General features: G+C 39.0%; 1 protein-coding gene across 1 annotated transcript in view; it reads left to right on the top strand.

Moving 5' to 3' along the window:
* LOC139120938 (maltase-glucoamylase-like) overlaps positions 1-13,320 on the top strand; it is a 44,865-nt gene that overhangs the window by 2,284 nt on the left and 29,261 nt on the right. The window contains exons 2-17 of the mRNA XM_070685528.1: positions 2,720-2,864; positions 3,316-3,484; positions 3,863-3,959; positions 4,347-4,459; positions 4,852-4,977; positions 5,541-5,675; positions 6,260-6,379; positions 6,529-6,615; positions 8,169-8,282; positions 9,196-9,283; positions 9,832-9,964; positions 10,683-10,816; positions 11,437-11,471; positions 11,825-11,941; positions 12,276-12,424; positions 13,026-13,110. Coding sequence (XP_070541629.1) covers positions 2,779-2,864; positions 3,316-3,484; positions 3,863-3,959; positions 4,347-4,459; positions 4,852-4,977; positions 5,541-5,675; positions 6,260-6,379; positions 6,529-6,615; positions 8,169-8,282; positions 9,196-9,283; positions 9,832-9,964; positions 10,683-10,816; positions 11,437-11,471; positions 11,825-11,941; positions 12,276-12,424; positions 13,026-13,110 — 1,788 coding nt within the window. The 5' untranslated portion in view covers positions 2,720-2,778. The remainder of the gene's footprint in view (positions 1-2,719; positions 2,865-3,315; positions 3,485-3,862; positions 3,960-4,346; positions 4,460-4,851; positions 4,978-5,540; positions 5,676-6,259; positions 6,380-6,528; positions 6,616-8,168; positions 8,283-9,195; positions 9,284-9,831; positions 9,965-10,682; positions 10,817-11,436; positions 11,472-11,824; positions 11,942-12,275; positions 12,425-13,025; positions 13,111-13,320) is intronic.

Raw genomic sequence — 13,320 nt, 5'->3', positions numbered from 1 at the left:
TAAGGGAAGATAGCCGTAACTTTCTGTATTCTGCTCTATAGAATATGATAGTTCTTTTCTACGTCTACATACATATCTAAATGTATGCTGAAATGGATTGTTTCAGCTGTGCAAGCACCATACACTGTACAATTTGCACATTTCGGTTTTAAAATGACGATTTTCAAGTCTTGACGGGTACAACTGCCAAACTAACGAAGAGAATATCTGTGTTTATGAAGGGAGAAGAGTTTGCGAGTTCGTTTCTTTAACTGCATCCATGGGGAAGAACACTTTCCCCTCCTGTTGAAAAATGTGACCATGTATTCTAAAGTCACAGACGAAACTTTAAATGACTCATTAACTTTATTACGGACAAAATGATACAAAGATTGTAACACTTTTTTATCTGAATGACCTTTACTTTGTCTCCTTGCATTCATTCAAAGAAGCACAGTGTGCATTATATGATCAGGCACACTTCCAGTACCAGAAAAGCAACTTTAAAATTCTGAAAATTATGTCAACTTTTATGAGTCTTCTAGCGATAGCCACACATTATGATTGATCTAATTTTAGAGTAACCAGACGTCACAGTTTAATTTCTGCCAAGGGATTTTTTTAATAAAAAAACGCATATCTTGCTCGCACTACTGCTTGCAATGCCAATTTTGACGCAACCGCCTCAAGTTGCTGGTTATAGGAGGCTATGTGTTATATGCGTATCACCACATATCAATACCTAAACAAGGTTTCAAGGACACTGTGACCTTAAATTTGTCCCAAGTCCAACATCAGTAAAATTTTGCGTCCACATACATGTCATTCAATCAATCAAGCGAATGAACGTGGTACGGTTGGCATTTGTTCGACCATATCTGAAGGACGGGATTCTTTAGAGACTTTTGGAAAATTCAACGGTGACCAGATCATTTCTAATTTTAATAGGGACAACAGAGCAATTCTATTTGAATATATATAATATATCATTACTGTAGGCAGTGATATATTGCACAAAAGCATGCTGTTGCATGTTTTATGGTGGCTAGGCACATTTTTTGATCATTACTCAGCAGCGAAATGTGTAGCAAATTCAGGAGATATTAATGAAACAATACTATCTCAAAGAGCGAGCATTCTTTCAGAGTATATAACCAACCTTAGGATTCTCGAATATTCTCTTGGAGCGCCTCAATTTCCAGAGTGATAAATAGGAATTGATTTACTAGACACAATTGATAGCAATCTGGATGACAGCCAATTCTGTCAAAGTACGCCTCATATCTTGACATCTGTAAATATTACAATAAGTATTATAAAAATTTCAAAACCCCAATTGACATCTGGACCGGTTTTGACAATTGGCGTTTTGTTTACCTTCATACTTATATCTGACACTTCCTACCTGTTTGTTCTGTACGTCTTTGTTTGCCGATTCGATTGTATCGGGCTGTATAGCATGACCCGGCGAATATTTTGAGCAGTAAATATCACGACAATAGACCACAAATTATATGAACATGTCCGAATCTTTTTCTTTGGACCTTCTTTTGCAGTGTCAGAAAGAGTATCAGTAATAAGAATACTCGTTTAAAGTGGAGTTGCTTTTAAGCAACACACATTCTGACAGCATTTTTTTGGTTAAACATTACATAAAAACCACCATGATATATATTTTCGCACAGGTGAAAAAGGGCGGTGACCTTTTAAACTTTAAGTACGTACCCTACTCCGTACAGAATGCTGGTATTTCATAAAGTTTTTCCTAGTGTTATTAACCGTGTGTTTGCTTGTAGTGACGCCACATAAATTAAACTGGGTGCCATAAACGCTAACTCGTAAAGCTTGTCTTTCTTTTGTTAAGTTTTGCCGACACTTTGGAATGATTTAACCTGCGCACCTTGTCACGTTTTGCTGGTACACGCCAAAATTCTCGCGTGTTTAAAATGTCTTTTGGTGTCGATGCTAATTTTGGTCAAAGATTACAATAGGATTTCACGAAAAAGCTTGATATCGCTCCTGATGTGTCCTTCAGAACAAAAAGGGGGCTTCGCATTTTCTAGATCTTCTATAACGTTTGTAGGTAGGAGAGTGCATTTTGAATGTTGAGGGAAGGAGGGCTGCGTCTAGGTTCCCTTATTAAGAGTTTTCAAGGAATAACCTCAACAGTTGCGAACAGCATTCGCTTCCCTCACCCTTCTTAAATACATGAGAGTGACAATTAACATGTAAAAACACCTGTTTCATGAAGCCAATTTCTCAAAATATGGTTGCCTTTACCCTTGACCTTTACCTAGCTGATCAGTGACTCCTTAGGCGACGTGTCAGGCTATAGTCCACTTGACCTTCACTGAGATATCCTAACAGAGCAAAGTTTAAGGTAGAACGCGCCTCGGGGACAGATATTCGGACTCTCAAACTTTTACAATTCTTTCCTGATATACCACTTGTGGGGGTTCATTTTACAGGTCTTGGTGTAAGAAAACTTTTCACCGGCTTTTGACCCCGATTTTTATTCTTGATTTTGAAAGGGAATGGTTCAAAGATTCCTTAAGGAAAGTTTGAGCAAAAGTTTGAGTCTTCGAGGCGCATGTTACCGTAAGTGAAAATCTATCGCCGTGTTGTCAGTTTCTGAGAAGGGAGACTATAATTTTTAAGTAAAGTAGAGAGTTTACTTTTCTGATCTTGACTTCATGTCGTTCGATATGGACTTTCAATTTTTCTTTTTTTTTCTTTCAAGTTTTACGATGCATCGAACGCAAGATTCGAGGTACCCATCGAAATGCCAAAGCCTGGCCCATGGCGACCAATACCATGTATGATGTTGAATTCATCGAAAATCCATTCTCTCTGAAAATCACCAGGAAGGATACAGGTGCCGTGCTGTAAGTCTATGACGTCATATGGAAGTGACGACCTCTAGGCACACAAACGCAAGTGGGAAATTGATGGATAACGAATAGTGTAACTTTCTATGAATGCCATTAAGGGTACAAACTTTGTCTCAGACTGCAAACTCGATGGCCCTCTCTTTGTGTGAAAAACTGAAATGCTGCTTTATCTGTGCACAGCCGTATCAGTTATTTTCGCTCAAAGAATTGTGCAAATGAATGCAATAATATTGTTAATCCATGTTAGCCCTTCGAACCTAAATGAGTTCAGGCTGTGACAGTTTTCTTCATTTCTACGTAACTGACTTTCTGAAATGCTAAACCCTTCCAATGTCTATGGGTATTTATAAGGGTTTTATTACACTAATATGACCAAGCCGCTCTCTTGACAAATGCGCTTGAAATCAGAATCACTTCATTTATGGCATATCCGTTTATCTCTCAGCTGGGATACATCAGTTGGTGGGTTTGTATTTGCCGATCAGTACTTGCAAATCTCAACAAGACTACCGACCAGTAACTTCTACGGACTTGGAGAGCATGAACACGCCAGCTTCCGTCACGACATGAATTATCAAACTTGGGGAGCCTTCTCGAGAGACCAGCCTCCATCGGTGAGTACGAACGGTAAACACAGAAAAGATTAGGCTAATCACTGGTTCATCAGGTTGCCAGGAGACCTCTCTTACACCGATTTCGGTATAATATGTTGCGTTCCTGTTGTAATCTTTACCCAAAAGGAGTAAGCGACAATTTTTACTGTTTTGCAAAAGAGGGCTTCACAACTAATAATTACATGAAGTTTTAGTTTTCAAGATCTCATTTCTAAACTATCTTCCGATATGCACTTCGTATCAATTTGTGTGTTTGTGTGTCACACCTCTGTTTTCGGGGTCTGTATTTGTTCGTGTTGTTGAAAGTATCTTGCAGACTTAAAACTCATTAGACTAGCATATCAACACAGTGACTACTTGTTGTACATCCCATTACAGTACAAGGCCAATCTGTATGGAGTCCATCCATTCTACACATGCTTGGAAGCTGACACGAAGTCCCATGGTGTTCTGTTACTGAACAGCAATGCAATGGGTTAGTGAAGTAATCATTATTTGAAATCAAGTCATGAAATGTCATCATGTCAGGAAATGTTGTTCTGACTTTCCATCACCTAAACGCCAATACGTGATGTATGACGTTTACAGAGGGTTTCCCAGTCTGAAATACAATTGTGCACTTTTGAGTTTTAGGAGGCTTTCAGAAGTCGAAGCGTTTGAGAGTTTGATGTCTTTCTGCCATTCATTTGCGCAGCAAGTGACAGTCGTGCTCACAGGACCGCACAATAGCACTTGGCTCTACAAACACTAAACAATTGAAAAGTTGAATACTAAAAATTTGTTTTGAAGATGAAACTTGATTATTAAAACGCGACCGCTTTTAATATAGTAACATCGGTATTTTGTGATGTTATATTCACAGATTTTACTGTACAGCCCACACCGGCCCTGACGTACCGGACAATAGGAGGTGTTCTCGATTTTTACATGTTTCTAGGACCTTCCCCTGAGAATGTCGTTCAACAATATACAGAAGTAAGTTTAGCCTTTGCTGGTCATATTACGTTATGATTATGTTGATGAAGTATAAATTCCTCTCCTGTGGTTGTTTAATATGAAAGCCCATAAGGGACATTTTTTGTGAGAGAAAAAAAATTATCATCTTTGCACACGAGATACTATATCATAGTTTAATGTTTCAAATACGATTGCAGTACTTTTGGCGTTTCTCAGAACAAAAACATACACCAGAGATGTGTCTTCACCATTCATTGACCTTGCTGATTGAGATGCCCACATTTGTACAACAATGACAGAACAGCAGCAACCACAACCCACTCGAAAGAGGATGCACGCTTTTGTTCACTGAGAGAATGTTCTGTTGATCTTTTGCATTTATCAGTTGGAACGGCTTTTTTCGCCCTCAGGCTATTGGTCGCCCTTACATGCCGCCGTACTGGGCTCTGGGATTCCAGCTTTGTCGCTATGGATACAACAGCTTGGCGAGAGTAAAAGAAGTTGTTGCCGGCATGAGAGAGCACGATATCCCTCATGTAAGTTCGATAAACCTCCTTAAAAATAATGATGTGAAATTCACTGCATTAGTTTCCCGCTGTGCAAATCGTTTTCGCTGGCAAGTTGATATCTTCATGAGAATGAATTTCCTTCAACCGAGTATAGCTGAAGGAGTGAGTGGAATACCAGTTTCTATAGTAATACAATGTCCACACAATAGTCTGTCAATAGGTTCCACCACCGAAGGCTTCTAAGAAGGCTTGCATACCGCAGTTACTAAGTTCTAGGTCTTGAGGGGAGGAGGAAAGTTGTCCGCAGCTTTCAAAACAGACACCAGCGCTATGACAACCAGTCGAAGAAACAGTTTTGTGGATGTAACATTGTCGCAATGGCTGCCACTGTCACTTGTGATGTTCATTGCAGCTTTGAGTAGTTTGGCATTTGCTCTTTATCTTTCTCTCTGTTTCATAATCATCGGTGTGAATCTGTCATATATTTCAATACGGATGATTTTCAACGAGTATCACTTCAATATTCTCATCTCATTATATATGATGGACATCAACAATGACTCTTCTCTGTAATGATTACGTCACAATAGGATGTCCAGTATGGCGATATCGATTACATGGAGCGTCAGCTGGATTTCACTTACGACAAAGACGGTGTCTATGAGGGCCTACCTGACTTTGTGAGGCAACTGCAGGCTGAAGGGACCCATTACATCATCATTTTGGTACAAATTATTGTTCATCAATACAACAGTGCATTACCTACCATGCATTTTCCTAGTGATTGACCCATTTTGATTGAAAGTTTTCCCTTGATGTGTCGACATTTCGCAAGTCGTCTGCCTTTCTGTACCCAATACATTCATTTAAGTGAAACGCGAGTACTTCGCTGGATGAAATTTACACTCTGATACTCAGATTAAAAGTACTTTATTTAATTAACTTCGTACTTTCAATATACAGAGTCATGCTCTGCTAATTTTCTGCGACACTCTCGACTTATATTATATCACGTTTCACGGATAATGTTACTGTTTGTGTGTGTATTTGTGTATGTTTTCAAGTGTTCTTTTTCGCATTTATTTGCATAATAATAACAAATCGTTTTTGAGATTCGCTCTTTGGATGATAATAGTCTTAGTCTTGGTTAGATTATGGATTCGGTAGTCAAGTATTTCAATTCTCCAATCTGTGGATCCGTCCAATTCCTGTCCTATAATAGATTCGCTTGATATTTATTTCATTACTTGTAAGACTTCAAATAATTCTGTCACAATGTGCGCGTTGTTTCCGACTTATTGAACTACAGGATCCTGCCATCTCAAAGGCGGAAGTGCCGGGTACTTATCCGCCCTACGATATTGGTACGGAAGAGAAGGTTTTTATCATGGTTGACAAGAACGGAGAGGAAGAAGAGTTAGTCGGCAAAGTAAGCCACTTTCATACTCTATGCTGACTTTGAGAAGAACTTGTTCTTTGATCCAATTGTGCACCGGAATACCAGTGTATGTACGGGGCAGTTTCGAGAAGGGCGAAAATTGACAACAACAGTGATGAAAATAATGATTTATATTTCAGGTTTGGCCAGATCCACCAAATATAGAAGACATAATGAAGGAAATTGATTGTTCAAAGGAGGAAAATTCATGGGATTGCGGAGTCGAGGTAATATTAAAACGCCTCTCCCATTCGCTCATACGTCAAATATAACTACCCTTTGAATGAAAGCTATGATACATTTGTAGATATCTGGCAAGATGGCTGGCTTGAGAGAGAGAGAGGGAGAGAGAGAGAGAGAGAGAGAGAGAGAGGAGAGAGAGAGAGAGAGAGAGAGAGAGAGAGAGAGAGAGAGAGGAGAGGAGGGAGAGAGAGGAGAGAGAGAGAGAGAGAGGGAGAGGGAGGGAGGGGAGAGGGAGGGAGGGAGGGAGGGAGGGAGAGAGAGAGAGAGAGAGAGAGATGAGAGAGATAGGAGAGAGAGAGAGAGAGAGAGAGAGAGAGAGAGAGAGATGGATTGATGGAAGGACGGACGGATGGATGAATGGTCGTACGGATGGGTGGATGTATGGATGGATATACAGACGTCTACCCAACCTGACCAACTAACAGACAGACAGACAAACAGACAGACAAATATTATAGAAGCAAGATAGATGATTGTCAATTGATTGATCAAGCGATAGACTGATTGATTGATTGATGGAAGACTGTTAATCCATGAACAATTGTGAAGGCGCGATGGTTGTTTGAAAAGTTGGAATGGTGGGTTGTACGCAACGTTTCAATTTTTTCAAGTGGTAGGGCCTACAGTTCAACGGACAATTTTTCAATCATGATTCGTGGCACTATTATATATTATAGCCCAAACATGGGACTATGTGCCCGAGGGTAGGTGACCATTTGCCCGACGTAAGGAGGGCAAATGGTCTCCTGCCCCGAGGGCACATAGTCCCTTGTTTGGGCTATAATATTTTTATTACATGCCTCTCTTACTCAGTTTGCACCAAAAATATTTACGTTTATTGGCAAATTATAGTCAAATGCTTTATTTTCATTTTAGACGAAAAACGGTTAAAAATAGAACGATTTTCATCATCGAATGGCGCATTGATATATTTTAAACTACTGTTATGCGGTTTATCAATATTTTATGCGAAATTTTCCGAAAACCGGATTTTCTGTGAAAAACATGCAATTTCAAGACTTTGAAAAGTTTTCAAGTTTGAAATAGTTTCGGTTCACTTTCAGTCCAGTGATGACTCATGCGGCCCGCGACGTCATCGGCGAGTTACCATTGAATCCTATGGAGCGCGCGAACGTTCGAAATACGAGGCATGTAATAAATACATGTCACGTACGGCAGTGGTGTACCTTTAGAGTACTCTGACCCTTGGCTGCAACAATACCAGGCACATTTCTAATCACAGATACGGAAGAAATGTGCCCCAGGGGTCCATAATTCTACCCTGAGATGTAGCGTGCCGTATAACCCGGGCATAGCTTTCTCTTCTTTCGATAGCCATAGGGACATGCACACGTCTTTCAGTTATTTATCGATTCCCGATTCATCTTAGATCCACTTTTGTTAATCTGTTAGAAGCAACGGTACTGACTACTCCAAAGTAGCTTAGTCGCTGATCACAATAAAAATATATATAGAATCTTAACATCATGTAACTCGACCATACTGAATAAATTAAACTTTATATTTCGACACATAGCACTACCGTGCTCCAGTGGTGTTTCCGGATTTCCAAAATCCCAAGACGCAAGAGTGGTGGATAAATTTGACGGTCGATTTCCACGATGAAATACCATTCGACGGTATATGGATAGTAAGTAATGCACATAGCACATGCAAGCACACGAACACATGTAGTTTGCATCAAGAGCTCGAGCATGCATCGAACCCAGGCTGATCAGTTGAGTATTGATAATGAACTGCAAGTGTTATACATGTACATGTATGTTAGATTGAAAAGATATTGTCTGGCCAGTAGGGCTACAGCGACCACTTGTATGATCCAAGTGGGCCATGAATTACAAGAAATGCGTTGCCTATTTCTGGTACCGAACGACCACCAGAGGATCATAAAACGGGCACTGTAGTCAAAATAAAAGCCAGGAAATACGCGTTTGCTCATGCTTCTCATTGTTGCTGATTCTGGGGGGTTAATGTACCCACTGCAAGAATACATTATAGTAAGGTCATCAGCTGAACTAGATATCTCTGATATCTGAACGAGTTCTCCAGGACGTTAGTAGACGTACCAATTTCTTCAAGAAAAGAAGAGAAACAATCCCCAGCATACAAACTGAAATCCGTAGTTGCACTTCGTATTTTTGATCGATGTGCGTAAGCGAATACAAATTAAGTTGTTTCTATCTGGTCGAAGAATTCGTCTAAAAGTTGCGACTTTCCACCAGTTGTTATGTGAATGGGAACTTTTTAAAATTATTTCTTTAGACATTAGTTCACAACACTATTACCACCAAACGTCAGAAATTTTAGTCAGTACTCTGTGCTGGAACTTCAAGGACACTATCGTTGACTATTGTCTCATCATGTCACTTGTTCTACACTATGAAACCAAACTTGCAAGAAATATTATAAGGGCAAAAAACACATTCAATAATGCGTTGCTATACTTTGGCCTTTTTAGTTTTTCATATGCTTATTTGCTTTTATAGCTTTCTTATTTTTTATTTACTTGCTTGCTTGCATGGGTGTTTGAATTTTTATTTTAGGATATGAACGAACCCGCCAGTTTCGTCAAAGGCTCCTTAGAAGGATGTGACTACAATAACAAACTAGAATCACCACCTTACAAACCAAGTAAGAAATAATTATACATCAAATATTTCGATATACCGACAGAAGAAAGTCTGCACAAATCAGAAAGTAATAGCTGAAAGAGCAACACTTTTTATTTAGTTTTAGTAAGAAGGACGTCAGACATCAACCAGAAGAAAGAACGCGTCAGCGATGTTAAAGCGATTTAAAACTTATTCAGACAAACTTGTCCAATTATCATGATATACCACTGAAATGAACCTACCAAGAACTTAAGGGTAAACTCGATTTACATAACATCTGATTCAAACTCCCAGGAATATACGCTTCGTAACCATTGTAACGATGATGAGGGTGTGACAGAAAGCATCCAAGAAAAGAAATTGCGCCCGAGGACATATTTAAATACTAAGTCGAGCAATGGTGATGCACATCTGAAACTCTACACACTATACGGAAAAAACTTAGTGAAATGATAATTATACTAAAATATCCTATATGGTCATTAAGTTGATTTTCATATATTCAATTGTGACTTTGGCCTGCTGTATGACACTTGGTTATACCTCTCAACCTGTTCACCGTTTCAGAAATTTGGGGAGACGTGCTCGCTGATAAAACCATTTGCATGGTAGGCAAGACTCACAGAACTGCCACGGAAGTCACAACGCAGTACAACATGCACAGTTTGTTTGGATGGAGTCAAACAGAACCAACGTTGATGTGAGTTCACTGTAAAGGCATTGAAAAAAAAATATTCAATGCACGGCAGGAGAAAAGATTATATTGGGGGAAGGGAGCCAAGGGGAAAATCACACGCTGGTGGGGAGATAATCGCATTTGATCTCGGTCCCCAATGGGAACACAATGTGATTACAATGATATCGTAATTCAGTGTGTAATTTGCTGCCTATACTGCAAGTGATCTTCAAATGGTTATAAACACTACAACACTTCCAACTTGGCAACACTTCCATCTCTGATAGCGAAGAAGTGACGTATCCAATAAAGCATAGCCTTACCGCAAGCACGCACCATCAATGCATATAGACAACAGTGGAGTATTGTGCAGGAGCCGGCCCCTTTGGCACATGTCATTGAAATCGATCACAATAAATAAAGGTGGAGGTTTATGACTCTTAAACTTGTTTGGAATGTATTCTGTGTTTGCCTGCTTTCTTTCTGGCCGTAACCATGCCTATCGGTCCGTATGTGAGTATGTGGGTATATCAGTAACAGTATAGGCGCGTGCAATTTGACGTGAGCCCTGCATTTGTCAGAAAGTCCACAAAGAGTTATTAGCTGAAATAAGTGTGCAAATTTACTTAAAGGTACTACAATTTACTTAACACCTGTACCACATGCAACAACAATTTAGGTCATTTGAAATTTTGCTATTAATGTTGGATAATCATTATCCCGATAAACTTGTTATTTTCAGTGCGGCACGAAAAGTTACAGGTGAACGCTCCATGGTTGTCACTAGATCTACCTTTCCAAGCACGGGCAAGGATTCAGGGCACTGGTTAGGTGACAATGCCAGTGTCTGGCCTCATATGCACAAGTCAATTATAGGTAATCTTTGGATAGCCTTTGTTCAAGGCCTAAATGTTAATTTTGTATCCGTGGTCTTCCAACTGTTTGTATAAAACAAAATCAACTGATGATGATGATGAAGTTTGGTGATGATGACGATGATGATGATGATGATGATGATGATGATGATGATGATGATGATGATGATGATGATAATGGTGGTGTGGTGGTGTGTGTTTCATGATGATGATGATGATGGGATGATGATGATGTTTCATGATGATGATGATGATGATGTTTATGATGATGATGATGATGTTTCATGATGTTTCATGATGATGATGATGATGATGATGATGATGATGATGTTTATGATGATGATGATGATGGTGATTTTTCATGATGATGATGATGATGATGGTGAGGATGTTTCTGATGTTTCATGATGATGATGGTGGTGGTGGTGGTGATGATGATGGTGGTGGTGGTGATGTGGTGGTGGTGGTGATGTTTCATGATGATGATGATGATGATGATGATGATGATGATGATGATGATGATGATGATGATGATGATGATGATGATGATGATGATGAAGTTTGACGATGAAGTATTTATGGAGCGCATAATTTGATTTTCTTTTCGTCTCTTTTACTCAGGCATGTTGGAATTTAATCTTTTTGGATTCCCTTACGTAAGTCTTGAATGCCATTTGGTTTGATTTTCATCGTGCTTAATAGCTTTAAGTACTATCATTTAAACTTTGCCTCTATTGTCATAATTTCTGTATGCCAGTAGACCATGAAAACAAAGCTACTATACCTTAAAAACACTGTACAACCTTCTCCTTGTTGTGGAAATTAGTGCTCGTACGAAGACACCTATCTCGATGGCTAAATAACAACATATTACATAACAGAATGTTGAATTGTAGTACAGCTGAACATGAGACCGGCACTCTTCAGTCATACCTATAGGTGCTTCTGATGAACGACATCCTCCGAGTTTGAGACGCAGTGAAAGATGTCACTATTTTGGTCATTTCAGATCGGTGCTGACATATGCGGATTTTTTGAGAATACCACCGAACCGTTGTGTAGAAGATGGACGCAGTTGGGAGCATTTTATCCGTATTGCAGGAACCATAATGGAATCAATTATCGAGTATGGATTAAAACCTATTGTTACCACAAATTTTTACACAGTGTCTGTTCGTTGTTATCTTTATGCAGGCATTAATTTAGTATAATAGCAACGTGAATTTCCCTTCGATTCTTACCGGAACATTCCTCGCATCTTCTCCTTCTTCACTACACTATAACTTTGGCCTCAAAACTGAAAGAAGCAAATCTCTGCTCATACCTTTCTGAGGGAAACTTTCAACCATTCTTTTAAAAATCAATGATGAAAAAGGGTTCACCTACTCATTTTGATGATACAAAGACTATGTCGCATTGCATTAGATAAGACTATCAGTTCAGGATTTGTTTTCTTGTAGCCGCAAGATCCGCCAGCTTTCGGAGCCAAGTTTGCTGAGGAAACACGATACATTCTCCATGTGCGGTATACCTTGCTTCCATATCTATACACACTGTTCCATTACGCTCATGCCGAGGGCAACACTGTTGTAAGACCGGTAATGCACGAGTAAGTCAACTGCTTAATTGTCCATTTATAAATTTCATATACGTAACTTTCAGGTTTGACCTGTCTTACACGTTTCAATGTTTGAATCCATCAAGATGTGCCCCCTGATAAGTTCGGTCATCGACAACTAAAGTCCGATGTCTTGTGTATGTTATTCTAGCTTATTCATCGGTTTCCTAGCGAGTTTATTTGTGAAACAACGACAAGGAATTTTGAACTTTAAATGTAAACTGAATATTGACTATATCTGTCACTATTTTCAAAGTTTGTGCAAAATGTGTGCAACGTTAACATTTCATTTGAATGCTATGAACATTTATTTCTGAATGACATGATCAGTCCTTCTTGGAATGTAATTGATGGTCGCACTAGTAATATTAATTATATAACCTCTGGAGATATAAGTCGCAGAGGGCACGTCGGTGTTCCTGTCTATTTATAAGTGTCTCGACTTCATATCGATAATCACACACAGATAATCAATAATGAATAGTTTGCTGTCAATTTTTAAAAAGTGAGTTATCACCAATGAATCTCAAACTAATTAGTACTTAAATCCTATGGAAAACACCAAAATTATCCACATTTTATGTCTTTACAGGTTCATTGAAGACAGCGTTACATACGACGTTGACAAACAATTTCTTTGGGGTGCCGCACTTATGATATCACCTGTAATGGAGGAGGTAAGAGCAAATGTAATACTGGACACTTAGGATAATAATGATACACAAAGTTGAGAAAAAGTTACCATAGGTTTATGTTGTTTCATGACCAAACTGTGTAATGAGTGATTGTAAAAAGTCTTGTGCTACCTTCTACCAAAAATCATCATGTGTCAGATATATTACGTCACAGAAACTGTGATGAAAGCTTATTTTGATACTCATATACAA

The sequence above is a fragment of the Ptychodera flava genome, chromosome 21, assembly GCF_041260155.1.
Source record: "Ptychodera flava strain L36383 chromosome 21, AS_Pfla_20210202, whole genome shotgun sequence".
In the NCBI taxonomy this organism is placed as follows: Eukaryota; Metazoa; Hemichordata; class Enteropneusta; family Ptychoderidae; genus Ptychodera; species Ptychodera flava.
The sequence above is the reverse complement of the archived record's forward strand: the minus strand, read 5'-3'. Positions and strand labels throughout refer to the sequence as shown.